This window comes from Chlorocebus sabaeus, chromosome 17, assembly GCF_047675955.1.
Source record: "Chlorocebus sabaeus isolate Y175 chromosome 17, mChlSab1.0.hap1, whole genome shotgun sequence".
In the NCBI taxonomy this organism is placed as follows: Eukaryota; Metazoa; Chordata; class Mammalia; order Primates; family Cercopithecidae; genus Chlorocebus; species Chlorocebus sabaeus.
The window spans coordinates 3,022,736-3,042,697 of NC_132920.1; the positions used below are offsets into that span (position 1 = coordinate 3,022,736).

The following is a 19,962-nucleotide window of genomic DNA, read 5'->3' on the forward strand; positions in this document are numbered from 1 at the left end:
GGGCAGTTTTGCATCTAATGCTTGTGTCTACTGCTGGAGAGATGGTTGCATTTGAGAAAAGGAGTTCTCGGTGAGCTGTTGCCTCCACTATCCCCAAATGCCTGGTCAGCCCTAACCAGAGGAGAGCCTGTCCACCCAGGCAGCCCCCAGCTTCATCAGCAGCAAGGAGCTTGTGGTTTGCCCACCATTACCTTTTTGTTTGTTTGTTTGTTTGTTTGTTGTGAGATAGAGCCTTGCTCTGTTGCCCAGGCTGGAGTGCAGTGGTGGGATCTTGGCTCACTGCAACCTGTGCCTACTGGGTTCAAGTAATTCTCCTGCCTCAGCCTCCCAAGTAGCTGGGATTATAGGCATGCACCACCATGCCTGGCTAATTTTTGTATTTTTAGTAGAGATGGAGTTTCACCATGTTGACCAGGCTGGTCTTGAACTCCTAACCTCAAGTAATCCACCCACCTCGGCCTCCCAAAGTGCTGGTACTACAGGCGTGAGCCACCGTGCCTGGTCTAGTACCTTTTTCTTAGATGGGGCTTTCTGGAAGAAGCAGAATGAAAAAGGACAATATTTAGTTTCTGAATAAAAAGGGGCTACTGGTAACCAGGTTTGGATGGCGTCAGAGGGAATGCCTGAAGAAGTGATATCCACATTGCTGCCCAGTTTCACACTGGAAGACATGCTGTGCAAAGATCCAGCGGCCTGCTTTGGGTTCCAGTTAAAACAAAAGTACATACTGGAACTCTACGGATTACAGACTTACTGACAACTTTATGGATTCATAGATCAAGTTTTGTTACATTGATCCAAGGTAAAGACACGCCACAGCGCATTACTTGTGGCCTTGTTACTGTCTAACTCCCTGAGTTACAGGTGAAAGTTCAGCTAAAGATGAAAAGGGCTCCAGGTGGGGCAGAAAAGGTAGCGTCTCGAAGCCAGCATCTCACCTATGCCATTTTGACTTAAAAGAACTGTATCGACAGAGGTAAAGTGACCCATACATTTATCTTGGGGTTAGACAGTTTCTAGTTCCTCAAAATATCTGGAATCATGTCTTGTTTCTGAAGGTGCAACATGCAATGAGGAACCTGCCCTGGCAGAGGAACTCGTGTTCATTCTCTGAAGCCCCTTCATGTCCCACTCGGCCATGTGTGTAGCAGTGGGGGGTTTCGTACTCATTTTTTCTGGAGAATGTTATTGTTTGAAAAGCACTCTCCACAAAGCATGTGATTACATCCTTGTGTTACTTGGGTGAGAATCTAGGGCAGCTACAGAGCTCCTGCCTTGCCTTGACAGCTGATACTCATGGCCGCCTCTTGTGGTCCTGCTCCCAAAGAGGAACACACTAGAGTTTCCGTGCAGTACAACCTGTGTCACACCTAAGGGAGGCAAGGGCTGCGAAGGAGCTTGAAATGACCCTCAAAACATAGCAAGGAGAACAGTTGTCTTCGTATCTCTTCTGTCTGTCTGTGCATCTGTCCATTCATCCATCCAGCATTCAGAGCAGGTCTCCCACAGTTTAATGAAGGGAACCTAATTTTTATTTCCCCAAGATCTAGAGATTAGGAAGAGTGCAGACAGTGCTGAACGGCTAAAAAGAAAGGATTCACAGCGAGGGTCTCCTTCCTTCCTTATGGGAAACCAACAAATCATAGCCAGATGGGCTGGGCTGTCTACAGAGGAGGACTTCACGTGGGGCAGGCTGGGGATTCCCTGCCTCCCAGTCCAGTTTAGTGCAGATCACGGGATGCAATTTAGCCTATACGTGACCTTCTGTGACCTCTCAGCATCCTTGGCAATTGGTTCTTTCCTGTTTCCTGAAAACAAAGGCCTTGAGTGTCCCTGCAAACCCTGTTCCTTGTGTAGGCAACTGGGATCCTATCTTTGGGGTAGGTGCAACTCATCCTTCTTTTCTGAATAGTGTTAAAGTTGAATTTAGAATGTTCTGGTTTTTAGTAATAGCATTACTAATTTTCCAAAGCCCTTGGAAAGGTCCCAACAATATGTCTTCCTTTCAAGTTGATTCTCTTGGTACCCCATTCCCAACCACAATGCGGTGGCGGAGTTGGAAGAGGCCCAGCATCTTCCAAGGACAGCTCCCTGCCCCACAGTTCCTCCCTGGAGCCTGCTGAGGTTCTGAGCTGTCAGTCCCCAAGTATTGAAAGTCAAAAAATTCGGCAACATGGTAACGCATTCTGCCCCAATATTGTCCTTTTAATGTCTAGTTATCATTGTAGACAAAGTGGCTTGAACTTAGGCTTTCATCCTAGAACCTTTAACACTTTTACTGTTTCTATACTTTTGTAGCTAATAAGTCAAATATAGAACAAAGAGAAGGCTGCATTTATTCAGGAAACTGTAAACCTGTCCCATTTTATCACAATCCTATTGAAAGGAAGAAGCCTTACGAGGACAGTGTGTTTGCCACAACGCTGAGCCGTGACAGCTGCAGCAGCGGCTCCTGGAGCACAGGACTGCTGGCGTGGGCTCACCACCCTCACAGCCATTTGTCTGGCGGCTTGTATGTAGATGGATTTGTTCAGTAATCCAAAAATGGAAGGGTGATTTGGAACGTTGAGCAGCAGGCTGAGGGCGGCTGTGCATTCTGCTTTGCACTTGCCGGCTACATTGACAGCCCAAGAAACTCACCTGCCCCAGCCCAGTACATTCTGGACATTTCTTCTTTTTATCATCTTACCAACCTCTCTTAAAATCAACTTCATTAAAATGGATTTTTCTAGAGTAACCACCAAATCACCTCCCCAACTCTCAGTCCATTTTCTGGTCAAACCATTTGTTACTTGATTCAATTCCAAATATAATATGCGTCTGCTACTGTGAAGTCATCGCCTTACAGTCAGCCTCAGGGGTAGTCATAAACTCCAAGAGTTTCACCTTTCTGTCTGTATTCTTAGAAGGCTGATTCGTTCCATTTTCTCCTCGATAGTGCTCATGGGGAAAATGTGGCAATTTTTCACTATAGATGTTTGTGAAATGTTGGGGAGAGTGAGGGGTTTGTTCTTAAATGGTGTGCCATTGACCCAAACGTTTTTTCTTCCTTTTTTTAGGCTGCATTTGATGCCAGAAGGCAAACACAACCTGCATTTGCGTTTTGCAAATGAATTCAACAAGTTAGCAGAAGACTTCCTGCAATGAGAATGCGCACTTGAGTCTTGGTGGTTCCTTCGTGTGGGGCTTGATCGTGTTGCTGCCTGTTACCATGATGCCTCTGAAACTCTCCGCCTTGGAAACTTTCTACCCCTCCCTTCAATCTTATCCTGACCAGATGAGAATAATGACATACTGAAAACAGCCTCTAGCTTCAGGCTGGGTACGGTGGCTCACCGCTATAATCTCAGCACTTTGGGAGGCTGAGGTGGGAGAATTGCCTGAGCCTAGGAGTTCAAGACCAGCTTGTGCAATATAGGGAGACTCTGGCTCTACAAAAAAAAAAGTTTTTTAAAATTAGCCAGGCGAAGTGGCACACACCTGTGGTCCCAGCTGCTCCGGAAGCTGAGGCGGAGGATCACTTGAGCCAATTCAAAGCTGCAATGAGCTGTGATTGCATCACTGCACTCCAACCTGGGCAACAGAGTAAGACCTTGTCTTAAAAAAAAAAAAAAAAGGAATAAAGCCTCTAACTTCAATAGCTATGAAAATTAAATCTGATTTTCTAATATGAAGTTGTGATAGGTTATACCATTGTCTTAACAGGTGAATTCCTGCCATAGTTTACTTTCAAATAAATTTTACCTGGAGAATGTGTAGTGTCAATGTTGGAGATTTTAAGACTTCTTGAATTTATACTGTACCTTTTATCTGAGAAGTTCAAGCTTCACTTGTGTTTTTATTTGTGTTTATCATATTCAAAGAGAAGTAGGGAGAGTCTGTGCCCGAGGTCCTCAATTCTAAGATCATAGGATGTCCAGACCAGCAGCAGATAGGAGCAGGTTTGCTTTACCCCATATCCCTCTTTACTCCTGGTTCACTTTTGAGAGATGAATACTTTGGGCCAGTAAAGGCAAACAAAATACGTATTTTCATGGCTCTGTACTAAAAGGGCAGGAATGCTATTAATTAAAATACTAAAGCAGAAATCCTACATTGCTATTAAGCTTTGATTACCACAATAAAAACAGTACCAAGTTAAACCTTGAAACTTTACACTTAAGCATTTAGAGAAAGAATAAAAATTACTTGAAGTGAGAACAGAGACCACAAGGTTTTCTACACATGCTTTTTTATTAGTATAGATACCTTCACAGACAATACTGTAATTTTTAGAGGAGTTCCACATCATTACATCAACAGTGTGAATTTTTCTAACAGAGGCAAAACTGAGCACCATAGTTTACAAGTAGAAAGACCATGCTTGAGGACAATAGAAGTTCACTAAGGATGCACGATTGATTTCAGAAGTTCTTAAGCCTCGTCCTCGCCCTCCTCCTCCTCGAACTCCCCCTGTTCGTCGGCCGTGGCGTCCTGGTACTGCTGGTACTCAGACACCAGGTCGTTCATGTTGCTCTCGGCCTCGGTGAACTCCATCTCGTCCATGCCCTCGCCCGTGTACCAGTGCAGGAAGGCCTTGCGCCGGAACATGGCCGTGAACTGCTCCGAGATGCGCTTGAACAGCTCCTGGATGGCCGTGCTGTTGCCGATGAAGGTGGCCGACATCTTCAGGCCGCGGGGCGGGATGTCGCACACGGCCGTCTTCACGTTGTTGGGGATCCACTCCACGAAGTAGCTGCTGTTCTTGTTCTGCACGTTGAGCATCTGCTCGTCCACCTCCTTCATGGACATGCGGCCCCGGAAGATGGCAGCCACCGTCAGGTAGCGGCCGTGGCGCGGGTCGCAGGCGGCCATCATGTTCTTGGAGTCGAACATCTGCTGGGTGAGCTCGGGCACCGTGAGCGCGCGGTACTGCTGGCTGCCCCGGCTGGTGAGGGGCGCGAAGCCGGGCATGAAGAAGTGCAGGCGCGGGAAGGGCACCATGTTCACCGCCAGCTTGCGCAGGTCTGCGTTCAGCTGGCCCGGGAAGCGCAGGCAGGTGGTGACCCCGCTCATGGTGGCCGACACCAGGTGGTTGAGGTCCCCGTAGGTGGGGGTGGTCAGCTTCAGGGTGCGGAAGCAGATGTCGTACAGGGCCTCGTTATCAATGGAGTAGGTTTCATCTGTGTTTTCCACCAGCTGGTGGACAGAGAGGGTGGCGTTGTAGGGCTCCACCACCGTGTCTGACACCTTGGGTGAGGGCATGACGCTGAAGGTGTTCATGATGCGGTCTGGGTACTCTTCCCGGATCTTGCTGATGAGCAGGGTGCCCATCCCGGACCCGGTGCCGCCCCCCAGAGAGTGGGTCAGCTGGAAGCCCTGGAGACAGTCACAGCTCTCTGACTCCTTCCTCACCACGTCCAGGACCGAGTCGACCAGCTCGGCTCCCTCTGTGTAGTGGCCCTTGGCCCAGTTATTCCCAGCTCCGCTCTGGCCTGCCAGAGGGAAAGTGAACATTAGACACTAAAACATAAGGAATTTCAAAATCTGTCATTTTGACTATGGAGGAGAAGGTAGGACTGGTCTTAGACTGGCAGATTCTTCTCTTTTGAATACTCTTCTTTTACCTGAAGAAATATTTTTCTGTGTCAGCGACCTCAAAAACACTGGGGATCATAATAAAGTTAAGAAGTAAGTTTAGCTCATCAGAGGCTATTTACTGAGGAAGAGGATAGGGTTAGAAAACTTAATTGGTTCTGAAATACATACATTTTTAACAGGCATTCTTTTTATACTCAAGTACAATTAAACAGGCAAGGTGAAAGCAGTGTGACCAGGAGAGAAGGTGGCCTCAGCATCTGTCTAGCTCCGGTCATAACCTGTGCTTTTGGCCCCTGACTCTTTGAAGTCCTTTGAAGTTGCCTATAGCCTATGAAGCCTGGCTTGAAGCTTTTCCTTGCTCTTCCTTCCTTCCAGTCTGAGGCTACTCTGCAACAGAAGGGCTGTGGCAGCCCTCTGCAGGCTGGCGTTGATTTGTGAGCCATGACCGCCCATGGACTGCGTGGAGCTAGGCCAGGACTCAGGGCTGCCGTGGACACAGTGTCACTTCGGCACTGAACACTAAGAACTGTGCTTTGCAGGGCTGTTAGGAAGAAGGTGTGTCATTTGGCCAGTTCCCAGTGATCATGACTACATACCAAACACGAAGTTGTCTGGCCTGAAGATCTGGCCGAAGGGTCCAGACCTGACGGAGTCCATGGTGCCAGGCTCCAGATCCACCAGGATGGCCCGAGGTACGTATTTATTACCTGCAGGAAACGAGAACTGACTCAGACCTGTGCTTAGGGATGGACTCACAGCAGCATTCAATTCCAGCATCTGAGACAAAAGGAGAACAGGAGATTTTCTGCTTTTAAGAAAAAGGAGGTCCTGAGCGTGCTTAACTGTGGCAAACAGGCAGGACTCTTAGGAAACCATAAAGCGTGTTTTTCCAGCAGTTGGCATTTGAAATGAATATGCAAGAAGCATGCCTTTGTCACGTGTATGTTCCTAGGACATTTCATCTCCCACATCATGGAAAACAAGGATTCCTGGGCACACACATCCTGCTACTCACCAGCAGCCTCATTGTAGTACACGTTGATTCTCTCCAGCTGCAAGTCACTGTCTCCATGGTAACTGCCTGTGGGGTCGATCCCATGTTCATCGCTGATGACCTCCCAAAACTGAAATGAAACAAGAACCACACCATGGCTCTGCATCCTGAATGTCACTAAGGATGGCCTTGTCTTCCTCCCATGTCCTTGGAACAGGGGCTTTTGTGGTCAGACAGTAAGTGCTAGACAGAGAGCAAAGAGCTGCACCCCCTATTTCCTGCAGCAGCCGCTGCTGAGGGGCTTGAAAATCTGCAGAGCATCGGCCATGTTATGGCGATAGACTGAAAGGCTGGGAGGGGCCCTGGAGGAGGAGGGGGCACAGCAGATGCCCTTCTAGGGAGAGGGTGGGGAGGGTAGAGAAATCGAGAAGGGGTACAGGGAGGCTCTGTCACCCCAGGCAGGGCTGAATGCCACTGCATCCGGGATGATTGATGGGTCGTGGCAGGACCAAGGACAGGGGGACCCACCCTGTGTCTGCCTCCAGGGATCAAGCTCTCTTGGCACAGATCCCAGGCACCCCTGCAACAGTGCAGGTTTAATGCTAGCACTGACCACCGGAGGGACTGGGCGAAGGGCATCAGGAGCCTGGGAGGGCACCTGGGCGGCAGTGGAAGGAGCTGGCCATGGTGAGGGCGCCGGCTCCATTGTGAATTTGCGGCAGGGAGGGGGCGGGGAGGCTGGGTGGGCAACATGGCGGTTCTCAAAGAGACCACGTCCTTGTACTGGCTCCCGCCCCCACCCATGCACCAGGGCCTCTGCTGCCTCCCACACAGCGGTCAGTAATTGCAGCCCCCACCCAGCGCAGTCACCTGCCGCCTCGGGGACTGGCAGCAAAACTATCGCGTTGTATGTGATCATGTCAAGACAGTGCTCGAGCAAGGAAATTTATCTAACACCCTCGCCTGTACGACCCAAAGGGAAGCCTCTGTTACATCTGTCAGTCCAGTGACACTGCATGTTTTCATTCAAACCGTAGAGATAAATACACAAATTAAATTCATACGAAGCTAGCGCAATAAATATGACCGTAGCCCCGACCCAAGTTTCTGAGACAAATACACCCAGCAGAATGCCAACCGCGTCCCTCAGAAGGGCTGTGTCCCAGGGAAATCGAAAGGGCCCGGATTAAACGCACACACAGCTGCGGCGCTGCGGGCATCCTGACGGGTCATGCAGCCTCCCGGGCCCCGCCCGGCGGCCTCGCCGCGGAATGTGCCACCCAGCCAGCCCGGGGTCGCCGCGGCCTCCCGCCCCCGCCGCGGCCCCAGCCCCAGCCCGCACCCTCGGTCCCCACCCCAGGTCCCTCCGCGGCAGCGCACCCACCTTGGCGCCGATCTGGTTGCCGCACTGGCCCGCCTGGATGTGCACGATCTCGCGCATGGTGCCGGCTGCTGAGCGGGTGGCGCTGGCCCTCGGAGCGGTGCGCGGCGTGGACCGGCGGGCTTAGCTGCGCAGAGACCTGCCGCCGCCCCCCAGCTCCGTCTTTTATACCCGGGGACCCGCCCTGCCCGGTGACGTCATGACGGGCGGGGCTGCGGCCGCGGGGGTGGTGCGGCTGGGACTGCGGCACCGCGAGGGGGAGCCGGGGCGCGGTGCGAGGTGTGGGGGCGCTCGGCCCGTTGCGGCTGCAGCTGGGTCTGGGGTGGGCCGCCGGCCCCGCTGTCCCGCGGTTAGCGCAGTGCCCGGACCTCGGACCCCGCCGCAGCCCCCTGCCGGATCCACGGGCGCGGGCGACCCCTGGGGCTGGGTTCTTCGCTTACGCCGCAGTCCCCACCCCGCCCCGCCCACTCTGGACCCTCAAGGAGGGCTGGAGACCGGGGCCCCGGAACCAGGGGGAGGGGCTGCCTCGGAACAGGGTCCTCGCCTCCTAGGGGCGGGGAGAGGTGTCGAGTACCCTTTGGATGGGGAACTGGAAATTGAAGACCCATTTGCAGTGGGCTCTCCAGCGGGTAGCAAAGGTTTCCCGCATCCTGGGCAGGGGCCAGGACGCCGTTGGGGGGCGGTGGGCAGCGTGGAGAGGAGTGTGGAGCCCCGGGGAGCCGACGGGCAGTTGCCTGAAAGGAATACCAGGATGGCGGGGTGGGCGCCCTTTCGCCCCTACAGGGAAGGAATATGGCTTGGTCTGGGGTGGGAGTTGGGGGTTCTAGAAAAGGGCTGGATTTGTCACATGTCTGCTTTGGGCTCCTGCGTCCTTGTGAAGGCCTTTTAAATGTGGAAAATTCTGCGTGTGTGTGTGTGTGTGTGTGTGTCAGAGAGGAAAGACAGGAGGAATATATCTGCCACGTTGATGTGTCAGCTGATGGCCCTGCCCCTTACACCCCTTAGGTCACCTGATCCTCCCAGAAGCTTTCGGAGCTAGGCTGTCCAGTTCCGTAGACCCTAGGCAAGGTGGCTGCCGAACATTGAAACGTAGGTAGTCTGAACTGAGATGTGCTGTTAAGTGTGACGTATACACTGGATTTTATGGGCTCAGTAAGTTAAAATAATGTGAAATATTTCATTATTGATTCTTAAATATTGATGGTCTATCAAAATAATAGTGTTTTGGATACATTGTGTTAAGTGACTTGTTTTGAGATTAGAAAATGTAAAATTACATACTTGGTTTCCATTTGCTGCTCACTTATGCATATTTTTGTGGACTACCACTGGCTTGGGGTAAGCATTATTACTACCCCAATTTCATAGCTCGGAAAGCGAGGCTGAAAGACCTGACCAGTCACAAAGCTAGTAAAGGAAGGAATCTAAAGTCTTTGTATAAAGAGAAAGCCTGGGTGAGTTTTAAAGGCTTGGGTGGGCTGTGGTAAGGACCAGCCTTAATTATTCACAAAGATGGCCCTGCACAGTGGACTAGGTAACAGGGGCCTGGGGACTGCCTTTGGTTCCCAGCACATTCCGACTATATAGTGATGATAATTACAGATGCCCTGGAGCTGGCTTTGTGGTAGGAAATGAGAAGCCATATATGAAAGCACACTGAGTTTATGGAGCAAAAATGCCTTGGTAAAACCCAAGGTGATGCTGTCATTCTTAATGTGCACCCTACTTGCCACCTCAATAGTTGGTCTGTATCTGAGGTAGAAAATAAAGCCAGATGTCTATGAGTAGCCTCTTAGGCCAAGTCAGGTCTTAATCACCCCAGCTTTAGGAAGTGCCCAGCATCCTCCCAGCATGTAGGTAGGCAGGTGCCTAGTGCCTCTTCACAGGGTGGGGACAGATTTCCTAGAATTTCTCCTCTCTCCCCTCTCCCTGCTGCTGGGCCCCCAGTGGACAGCCTGTCCCTGGGATGCCACTCCCAGGTACCCAGGGCTTGGCCTCCACCTTCTCCCCACCCCCACCCCACCTCCCACATCTTGGCTCTTCACCACCAGCCGGAGCCTTCCAGAACCTCTCCAGAGAATGGCTTTTCTTGGGGTACCTTCACTCATTACACAGTTCTGAAAAGATTTTTCCGGAGATAATTGCTTCTTGGCCTTTGTGTTTTAATTCAACATGAAATCTGAGGCCAAATAGGAGCAGAAGATGAGACCTGAAAGGGACAGCACTGGGGACACGGGGACCCCTAGCAGCTGGGTGTTTCCCGGCCTGTGGAGCATGTGACCACTCTGCTGTTCCTAGCTCAGTCCTCCAGCAAGTCACTGCACCTCTCTGAGCTTCTCTCACCATATCTGAAGAATGGAAATGGGTTTTTCTTACATTGGGAAGCTGAGAGGCACTGTCTGTGAACTGGACATCAGTGAGCGCACAGAAAATAAATCCATGGCAGGGCTCATGGGCGCAGGCCAGGCCCCTGACTGTCTGCTCTGGATGGCTGGCAGTGAATGTTCTGCCCAAGTCAGCCTTCTCCTGCTTGGCAGCTCACGCCCAGCCTACTTCTCTCTGGCGCCCTCCTCCCTCGGCGCCGCCCGTGATGTGTTAGTGTATAATCAGAGAAACTCACACGCGGAGTTTTAAATAATGCCTGCCCTGCCTAAGGTGACTCATCTGAGGCTGTGAGTTCCTGTTCTCCCCTCCCTCGCCGCAAGTGTAGATATCCCCAACCCCACCTTGCTGTCACTAAGCAACTCGACCTTGTATAGCACCGATGAGATAATAGACGAAATGGAGCCTGCTAATTCTCCCCTTCCCTAGAATAGGCTTTTGAGGAGCAGTCTCTCCCCTTTCATCCATTTTTTGGCGTCTAAAGAGGAGCAGCTCCACTGGCTGTTGGGTGGGCCAGGGATGGGGAAGGGGAAGGGGACCAACCTCCTCCAGCCTCAGGTCACTTCCTGCTTTAGACAGGATGCCACGCGCAGTGTCTGAGCCACCCCTACCCTGAAGGCATCATTGGCGCGGGGGGGGGGGGGGGGGGGGGGGGGGGGGGGGGAGGGGAAGGGAAGGGCAGGTGTAATGACAAAATGCAGACTAGAGAATGTGTTCCGGGTAGGAGGCTGAGCCACATCTGTCTTTTACAGAAGGACATAATCTCTTACCCTTCTGCCTGCTCTTCCTGCCTCCTGCTTCAGAGGGCCCAACAAGAAGGGTCCTGGCAAGAATGTTCTAGTGAAGTGCCCTGTGAATATGTGGTGTTATGATGATATCATTACTGTTCATTGATGCCATCTCTAAGGGTGACAATTATGATCTAGTTGAAACAGATTTAGTTGGTCCAAGTAAGAGAGTCCTGGAATTTTGAAAACACCAGTTTCTTCTGCAGAATGATGAAAACCCAAGGACCATCCCAGCAACACAATTGTCTAAATTCGTATGGAACAGTCTTGCATCCTGTTTGTGCCCTCAGAGGAGGCCCAGGGAACTAGCCGCACTCTCCGCTCCAACTTCTTTCCCATGAAACTCATCCAGTGTAACCCCTGTCTGCTATTTTTTAAATAAAAGCATCTCTTTATGAAGATGGAAGAATTTTGTTCAAAGCATGTAAGGGGATGTAACCTTTTCAAAAGGTTACCTAAAATAAAAGTCTGAACTCCAATTAAATTTAATTTTAAAATATCAACCCCACCAAAGTTTACAATTTTTTTTTTCAGATGACTATAATAATACAGAGTAAATATACAGAAGTTTTTTTAGCCACTTTCTGGGATGGGCTATGTCCCAGAATGTGACATTCATATTACAAGTGTCAATCTGGGGCCTTTCAAAACTGAAGATATCTTTTTTTTTTCTTTTCTTTTGAAATGGAGTCTCTGTCGCCCAGGCTGGAGTGCAGTGGCATGATCTCGGCTCATTGCAACCTCTGCCCCCCAGGCTCAAGCGATCCTCCGGAGTATGGGATTACAGGCGCGCACGACCATGCCTGGTTAATTTTTGTATTTTCTTTTTTTTTTTTTTTTTTTTTTTTGAGACGGAGTCTCTCGCTCTGTCGCCCAGGTTGGAGTGCTGTGACCGGATCTCAGCTCACTGCAAGCTCCGCCTCCCGGGTTCACGCCATTCTCCTGCCTCAGCCTCCCGAGTAGCTGGGACTACAGGCGCCCGCCACGGCGCCTGGCTAGTTTTTTGTATTTTTTTAGTAGAGACGGGGTTTCACCATGCTAGCCAGGATGGTCTCGATCTCCTGACCTTGTGATCCACCAGTCTCGGCCTCCCAAAGTGCTGGGATTACAGGCTTGAGCCACCGCGCCCGGCCAATTTTTGTATTTTCAGTAGAGACGGTTTCGTCATGTTGGCCAGGCTGGTCTCAAAGATGTCATTCTTGATGTCAAATTCTCATTAAGCTATACCCGAAAATTTTTTTAAAAAAATACAATGTACACAGCAATTATATATACATATATCTTATATACATATTGTCTGATTATAAAATTAGAAACACTTAGAAAGTACTAAAGAGTACAAGTGTATCTTTCCACTGTTCTCGAGATTTTTTTTAATGCTTGATGTATTATATTCCTTTTTGTTTGTCCTATTCATGGGCTGTTTAGATGTTTTTGTTCCTTTATAATTTTTTTTTTTTTTGCCTTCAACATTAAGAATGAAGAAATACTATATCTTCTTATGCTATGACTTAGACATAATCTCACAAATTCTCAAAAACCTGTAACCTACTCCCAACTATCATCGTCCCCATAATCTGAGGTGTCCGGACCATACTGAATTATCTGAGCAAACTCATCTCTGCTTCCCGTGACTAAGGCCGTTTAGAGGACTGGAATAAGTGTCCCCCACCTCAGTGCCGTCCTGCCGTGTTCCCTGACTGCTGAGGAGCACAGGGCCTAGAGTCGGTGGACTGGGTGCGAATCCTCACTCTGTCACTTCTTAGCTGTGTGATCTCAGCAAGTTACTTAACCTCGCTCTGCCTTAGTTGCCTCATCTGTAAAGTGATAGTAATAATAGTACCCGCTTCCTGGGGTTGTGATAAAGCCCGAATGAATATGTGAAAGCACTTACAATACCACCTGCCCCAGTGTTATATAAATATTAGCTATTATAACTGGTTAATCCCGTCCTCTTCCCCGCTCCTTCCCTCCCTTTTTTTTCTCCCTCCTTCCCCTCCATCCCTGGAGCTCTTCTTCATGAATCAGGACTCAATTCCAGAGCCACTTACGAGGCTCCCTTGCGGCGAGACTGCGGTCTCCTCCGGCCGCACGCTCTTCTGCACACAGCTCCGCACTACGCTCCTCGCCCCTAATCCCGAGGCTGGCGCTGCAGAATGAGCGAGCGCAGGATCTCTAAGCGCGAGCCGAGGCACCATCGGAACGCTCTTGCCCCCACCCAGACCCCGAAAGTCTGCAGGTCCAGGGTCCCTCTGCCCCACCTCTGCACCTTCCAGGGCAGAGGGCGCCGGGCGGCGCCGGGCGGCGCGAGGCACCCGGGAGAGCCGGCTCCGTGGCTTCCTACTGCCGGACTCCCTGACCACCTAGTTCTGGACCCAGGCTTCTTCACCCTTCGCCGGGGCTGGGCTGCCAGGGACTCGGGGTGGGGCCACCACGCTGTCTTCTTCCTTCAGGAGCGCCGGGGCGCGCGACCCGCTCCATTTCACGCTCTAGGCAAACGGCGGTTCGGGAAAGGCTGAGCTTGGCCCCCTCCCCGCAGTGAGAGCGCGGCACGGCGGGGCGGGGCGGGGCGGGGCCTCCTGCGGGCGGGAGAGGCCCTGGGGTGCGGGGCCTGCGGCGCAGAGGGAGGGCGTGGCTGCGCCCCCTGGAGGCCCTGCCCGTCCCGCCCCGTCGCGCCCTAAGACTCGGGTTCCGCCTGGAGGCCGCCGCCGCCCCACCCTGCCCGTCGCCGGGGCGGCCTGAGCCTCTGTGCCAAGATCGGACGGCCTTTGCAGCGGGAGCAACAACCATTCCCACAAATTCATGAAATACCAGGCGGGAAATGCGCTCAAAATAAGACGTGCCTTTTTTTTTTTCTTTCTTTCTTTTTTTTTTTTTTTTGTAGCTGTAAGAGAATTTCGAAGTACTTTTTTTTTTTTGAGAGGTGCAGTCTTGGTCTGTCACCCAGGCTGGAGTGCAGTGGTGCGATTTGGGCTCACTGCAACCTCCGCCTTCGCCTAACAGCCCTGTAGTACAAAAATAACAATAGGGAATATTTTAATGGGGGGTGGGCTAATTTTGTTAAATTTACTTTTTGATGCCACCACATTTTGTTGCTAGTGTTAATGAAACGCCACCGATAGCTGGCTGCCAATGTATATATTCTGTGTCTCTTCTTAATTAGGAAGAACATTTGTTCCTTCCATTACCTCAAGTTTGCCCGGCATGGTCAGTTTTACCATTAGTCACCACAAGCACAGTGCTAATTAGTTTTACAGACCTAAGAAAACGTTTGAGATCAGAATTGGGGTGTGGGGGGTATAAGGGGACTGATGACTCCAAAATAAGAAAGGAAAATTGCAGTAGTAAAATGAATGTTTATTTAAATGTCTACAGAATATATCATGTCAATTAGTCAAAGACAACTCAACTTTTATATTGTAATGTATAAATTATAATTAATGTAAAAAGCTAAAATAGAAAATGAAACGTGTTTAATATGATATGAGACTGTTCCTCCAAAAGAGTGCCAGTGACCTCCAGAGCTCCAGCTGGCTCCATTCATCACCCACTTTTAGTATCATTTTCTGGTTATGAAGAAATGAGTAGAATTATTTTTTTGAGACCGAGTCTTGCTGTGACCCCCGGGCTGGAGTACGATAGCTCGATCTCAGCTCATTGCAACCTCCGCCTCCCCAGTTCAAGCGATTCTCCTGCCCCAGCCTCCCAAATAGCTGGGCCTATAGGCGTGTGCCACCACGCCTGGCTAACTTTTGTATTTTTAGTAGAGACAGGGTTTTACCATGTTGGTCAGGCTGGTCTCAAACTCCTGACCTCAAGTGATCCGCCTGCCGCAGCCTCCCAAAGTGCTGGACTTACAGGTGTGAGCCACTGCGCCCACCCAGAATTTTTTTAATAACTGAAAGAAAGAAGGAGATTAAGGAAGATGCAGACAAATATGCAGGAGAAACACTCTCTGAGGGCAATTTAACAGAGCAGCGAATGTGGAAAGGGGAAGGGGAGGTGCTCCTTTTATGCCCAGTTTCCTTGGGAGGAAATCGGGTAGGTGGCCAGGGGTTGCGGGCAGTCATTCCCCTTACTGACCCTCAGGGGCCTCAAGGCCAAGAGCAACTTGGTTGCTGTACATGGGTTAGGGGAAGAGAGGAGAGTTAGGGTGCATGATAGGATAGAGAGGGAATGTACAACTGGATATTTCTATGTACTTGGTCTTTCAAAATTCAAAATTTGCTAACTCATGAATACTTGCATACTGACATAATTTACAGATGCCGTTTAAGGTTGGATAGTTTTGTAATTAATGAGGCATTGTGGATCTCATTGAGAGGCCAATACTGACTCTATGAGTGAAAAACCACCAATTGTTTTTTCTCTGTTCTCACGGCACAACACCCAACACAGAAGATTTCTGTGACCCAACGTGTAGGTGGGTTTCCCCATACACCAAGCAGGAAATCGATTCTGCAGCAGACACCAGCTGGGTGTCCTCGACTTCCGTTCCATTCTGACACCGTCTACCTGCAGATAGTGTCAGATCCCACAGGCTGAGGCTCAGTCCCCCAGGCTCTCCCCACCACCTTCAGATGCCAACTGCAAGTGCCAGGCTGTGCCTCTGACCAACTGGCTATAAATCCGGGATTCCAGGGTCTCCTCTTTGGGTTCAATTAATTTGCCAGAGCAGCTCACAGAACTCAGGGAAATACTTACCTACATTTCTTGGTTTATTACAAAGGATATTACAAAGGTTACAGATGAAGAGGTGCCTAGAGTGAGGTATGGGCAAGGAGTCAATGCCCTCCCAGGACATGCCCCACCCCCCGTAGCCTCTATATCTTCAGTTACCTAAAGGTCTCCAAACCCAGTCCTTTTGGGTTAGTTTTTAATGGAGGCTTCATTATGTAGGCCTGATTGACTAAATCATTAGCCACTGGTGATCAACTTAACCTTCAGCCCCTCTCCTCTCCAGGGAAGTTGGGGGTTAGGGCTGAAAGTCCCAACCCTCTGATCATGCCTTGGTCTTTCCAGTGACCAGCCCTGTCCTGAAGCTACCTAGGGACTGCCAGCCACCAGCTGACTCATTAGCATAAAAAGATATCACTTTGGAGACTTTAAGGATTTTAGGAGTTGTATGCCAAAAAACGAGTTTGAACATATACTTCATAATATCACACCGACCTTGGAGAAATGAAGCTGAAAACAGCATAGGCTGAGGCCATCCATGGTGGGGAACGCCCAGGCTGAGGATGAGACGAGGGAGTGAGGGCAGAGGCTGAGCGGCTCCGGAGCTGAGTCAATAAATGAGCTGCTAAAAGTGACCAGAGATTAATGCAAGAATCAGAATCTGTGACACAGTCTCAGATCTGGCTGAAAGGCCTTGATGGGGAAGCAGGACGAAGAGACTAGGATGTATATGTCAGAGGTGGGTTACAAGGAGACCTCTTCCCTGCAGGGCTGACTCAGAGAAACCTAGGTTGCTGGTACTCTGAGCCCAGCTTGAGGCAGAAATTTCCATTGTAGCTACCTGCAGTTGTAAATTTAGCTTACTGATCCAGACTAGTCCTCAGTGACATTGTAAGTAAGGGTGGTTACATCTCCTTTTTGTTCTGTGAAAGGAAAATAAAAATCTCAGGGCCCCAAACTCATTAAGTCAAAGGGAAAAGCTTGGGAACTGAGTCATGCAAAGACTGCCTTCCTTTTGTTCCTAAGTAGATAGCTACAAAGATAGAAGGCCACAAACCTTCCTAGGGGACCTTCCACGTGATTTGCCCACGAAGAAATTCCATGTAGGTCCCTAGATCTTTAGCCTAAAACAGTTCTGTTGAATTTCACCCTGACAATGTGAATTCACAGCTCATCTTCATAGGTCAAGGACAAAGACAGGACTAGATCCTCCCTCCACTCACTAGAGACAAATGCATGTTTGGCTGCGTCCTGTACCCTGTGATTACTTTATCTAATATAAAACTGCAGATTCACTGAGACAAATGCATAATTGACTGGCCTTCTACCTCCTCCTTTCAGATGTAAAATGTGCATTCAGTGAAAGCTGATCAAAGTCTCAAAAGAATGCAACTGCTCTCCTTCTATCTACCCGCCCATTTTTTCTTTCCTCTTTCCCCCACTGCCACTCTTTATCCTTTCAATATTGACGTCTCCAGACCCTTTTTGAAAAAAGTGCAGATCACAGAGGTTCCCGTGATGTTGTGTTCTTTATCCCCCTCGAGTGTGTCTTCAACCTTGGCAAAATAAACCTCTAAAATGATTGAGACTCACCTTGGTCATTTTCTTTTATTTAGAGTTCTTTTGTACCTCTCACTTTCCTCCCACCATACTAGGCAAACAGGCTCCACCCCCTTAAATTCTGTACTCTAAGGACACACTTTTTTTTTTTTTTTTTAGACGGAGTTTCACTCTTGTTGCGCAGGCTGGAGGGCAATAGCTCGATCTCGACTCACTGCAACCTCCACCTCCTGGGTTCAAGTGATTCTCCTGCCTCAGCCTCCCTAGTAGCTGGGATTACAGGCATGCGCCACCACACCTGGCTAATTTTGTATTTTTAGTAGAGACGGGGTTTCACCATATTGGCCAGGCTGGTCTTGAACTCCTGACCTCAGATGATCCGCCCACCTTGGCCTCCCAAAGTGCCGGGATTACAGGCATGAGCCACTGCGCCCAGGCTATAATCTCTTTTTTTTTTTTTAAGAGACAGTGCCCTGCTCTGTTATCCAGGAAGGAGCGTGGTGTCATGATCATGGATTACTGCAAATTTGAACTCCTGGGCTCAAGTGATCCTCCTGCCTCAGCCTCCCAAAGTGCTGGGATTACAGGTGTGAGCCACTGCACCTGGCCCCAAGGAAATACTTTAATACCAATCAATGAAGCCCTTTTTCTGATGAAAAGCTCTTTCAAGAATGTTTACATGGAGCCACAGACTTTTCCTGGTTGTAAAGAACCTAAAGATTATAGATTTAAAAATTAAAAGATATTCAGGCCAGGTGCGGTGACTCACACCTGTAATCCCGGCACTTTGGAAGGCCGAGGTGGGTGGATCATGAGGTCAGGAAATCAAGACCATCCTGGCTAACACATTGAAATGCTGTCTCCACTAAAAATACAAAAAATTAGCCTGGCATGGTGGCGGGTGCCTGTAGTCCCAGCTACTCGGGAGGCTGAGTCAGGAGAATGGCATGAACCTGGGAGGCGGAGCTTGCAGTGAGCCGAGTTCACGCCACTTCTCTCCAGCCTGACAGAGCGAGACTCAGTCTCGAAAAAAAAAAATTAAAAGATATTCCAAAATTATCATGGTTTATCTTTGCAGAATCCCTGACAGGGAGTTATATAGCCTATCCTTGAACACCTCCCTTGACAAGGTGCTCCTACAGAGCTAATTATTGCACACACATGTGACAAGTAATTTACATGTGCATTTCATTTAATCCTCATAATACCCTTCTGAAGTGGCGACCATGATCACCGTTTTTTGGACAAAGAAGTTATGGCTCAGAGAGATTAAAATCCTTGCCCAAGGCCATATAACCAGGAAGTAAAAAACATAACTTACTTTAGGAACACAGGTTCATCTTGTTCCAGAGGCTGTGCTGTTTCCACTCTGGGGCAGGTGGCCCAAGATTCACCGGGCTCATGGTATATACTGTTGGTAAAATGAGTCAAACTCTGTAAAACATTCGAAGAGGTTTATTCCGAGCCAAACATGAGTGACTAATGGCCCATGATACCGTCCTCAGGAGGTCTTGAGGACATGTACCCAAGGTGGTCAGGGTCCAGTTTGCTTTTATACATTTAGGGACACACAAGGCATCAATCAATACATATAACATATACATTGGTTTGGTCTGGAAGGGCAGGACAACTGGAGGGAGGGGGGCTTCCAAGTCATAGATAGATTCAAAGGTTTTCTGACAGTTGGTTGAAAGAGTTATCAGTAGAAAGGAATGCCTGGGTTACGATAAGGGGTTGTGGAGACCAAGGTTTGATCAGGCACATGAAGCCTTCGGGTAGCTGGCTTCAGAGAGAATAGATTGTAAATATCTCTCATCAGACTTGAGAGTCTGTTCTATCAGCAATTCCAAAAGGGGGAGGGAATGTAGAGACATGTCCAGCTCCCGCTTCCCATCATTGCCTGAATTAGTTTTTCAGGTTAACTTTGAATGACCTTGGCTGAGAGGAGGGCTCCATTCAGATGGCTGGGGGGCCTTAGAATTTTATTTTTGTTTTACAACACTCACCTTTTTCCGGTTGTTCAATCAAGCATAAATCTGGGTACTGCTGTGACAGGATTTTCCAGATGCAGTTAAGTTTCCAAGACCTTCAGATAGGGAGATGATCTCATTGGCCTCCCCTAATTACATGAGCCCTTCTGAAGAAGAGGATTTCTCCACACTTGGACAGAAAGGATATTCGAGTTTGGAAGCAGTAGAGACCCTTTCCTGATGACCTTGATGGATCAGCTAGCCTGCCACGGAGAGGGCCGTGTGGCAGGGAACAGAAGGCAGCCCTTAGGAGCAGGAAGCAGCCTCTGGTCAAAGGCCAGCAAGAAAACAGGAACCTCGGCCTACGACCCTGACGACCTGGACCCTGCTGAGCATGTGAACAAGCATGGGAGAGGCCCCCTGAGCTCCCGATGAGTGCAGCCCTCCCAGCCCTGCTGCACTCCCGACCAGACCAACGGAAACTGTGAGGTGGTGTGTGAAGCTGCTGACTTTGTGGTAACCTGTTACAATAGCAAACTAGTACACGATTTCTTCTTTGATGAGTGATGTAGGTCAGGTGCCCCAAAGCACACCCTGAGGCTAGGATCTGAGTGGAAGTTGATGAGGGCA

At 49.6% G+C, this 19,962-nt stretch overlaps 3 protein-coding genes across 4 annotated transcripts in view; 2 read left to right on the forward strand and 1 right to left on the reverse strand.

The window, feature by feature from the left end:
- The window catches only part of BPHL (biphenyl hydrolase like), a 32,673-nt gene extending 28,921 nt beyond the window's left edge, over positions 1 to 3,752 (forward strand). For both annotated transcript variants that reach the window (XM_007973830.3, XM_073005622.1), the window contains one exon: positions 3,060 to 3,752. In XM_007973830.3, the coding sequence (XP_007972021.3) occupies positions 3,060 to 3,147 (88 nt within the window). In that variant the 3' untranslated portion in view covers positions 3,148 to 3,752. The remainder of the gene's footprint in view (positions 1 to 3,059) is intronic.
- A 462-nt stretch (positions 3,753 to 4,214) lies between these two features.
- On the reverse strand, positions 4,215 to 8,108 carry TUBB2A (tubulin beta 2A class IIa). The gene is made up of 4 exons (XM_073005621.1): positions 7,959 to 8,108; positions 6,596 to 6,704; positions 6,177 to 6,287; positions 4,215 to 5,474 (listed from the first exon to the last, which is right to left on the reverse strand). The coding sequence occupies exons 1-4, from the start codon at positions 8,013 to 8,015 to the stop codon at positions 4,414 to 4,416; spliced, it is 1,338 nt and encodes a 445-aa protein (XP_072861722.1). The 5' UTR covers positions 8,016 to 8,108; the 3' UTR covers positions 4,215 to 4,413.
- Positions 8,109 to 8,154: 46 nt separating this feature from the next.
- Positions 8,155 to 12,132, forward strand: LOC103222275 (uncharacterized). The gene is made up of 2 exons (XM_073005623.1): positions 8,155 to 9,044; positions 11,332 to 12,132. The coding sequence occupies exon 1, from the start codon at positions 8,155 to 8,157 to the stop codon at positions 8,842 to 8,844; it is 690 nt and encodes a 229-aa protein (XP_072861724.1). The 3' UTR covers positions 8,845 to 9,044; positions 11,332 to 12,132.
- The last annotated feature ends 7,830 nt before the right edge of the window (positions 12,133 to 19,962 follow it).

What these genes read in the sequence shown, in the direction of transcription:
- LOC103222275 (XM_073005623.1), top strand. Translation starts at nt 8,155, where the DNA reads ATGACGGGCGGGGCTGCGGCCGCGGGGGTGGTGCGGCTGGGACTGCGG.
- TUBB2A (XM_073005621.1), bottom strand. Translation starts at nt 8,015, where the DNA reads ATGCGCGAGATCGTGCACATCCAGGCGGGCCAGTGCGGCAACCAGATC. An exon ending in GCAACCAGATCGGCGCCAAG is followed by an intron (nt 6,705 to 7,958) that starts GTGGGTGCGCTG and finishes GTTTCATTTCAG; the next exon opens with TTTTGGGAGGTCATCAGCGA. An exon ending in GTACTACAATGAGGCTGCTG is followed by an intron (nt 6,288 to 6,595) that starts GTGAGTAGCAGG and finishes CGTTTCCTGCAG; the next exon opens with GTAATAAATACGTACCTCGG.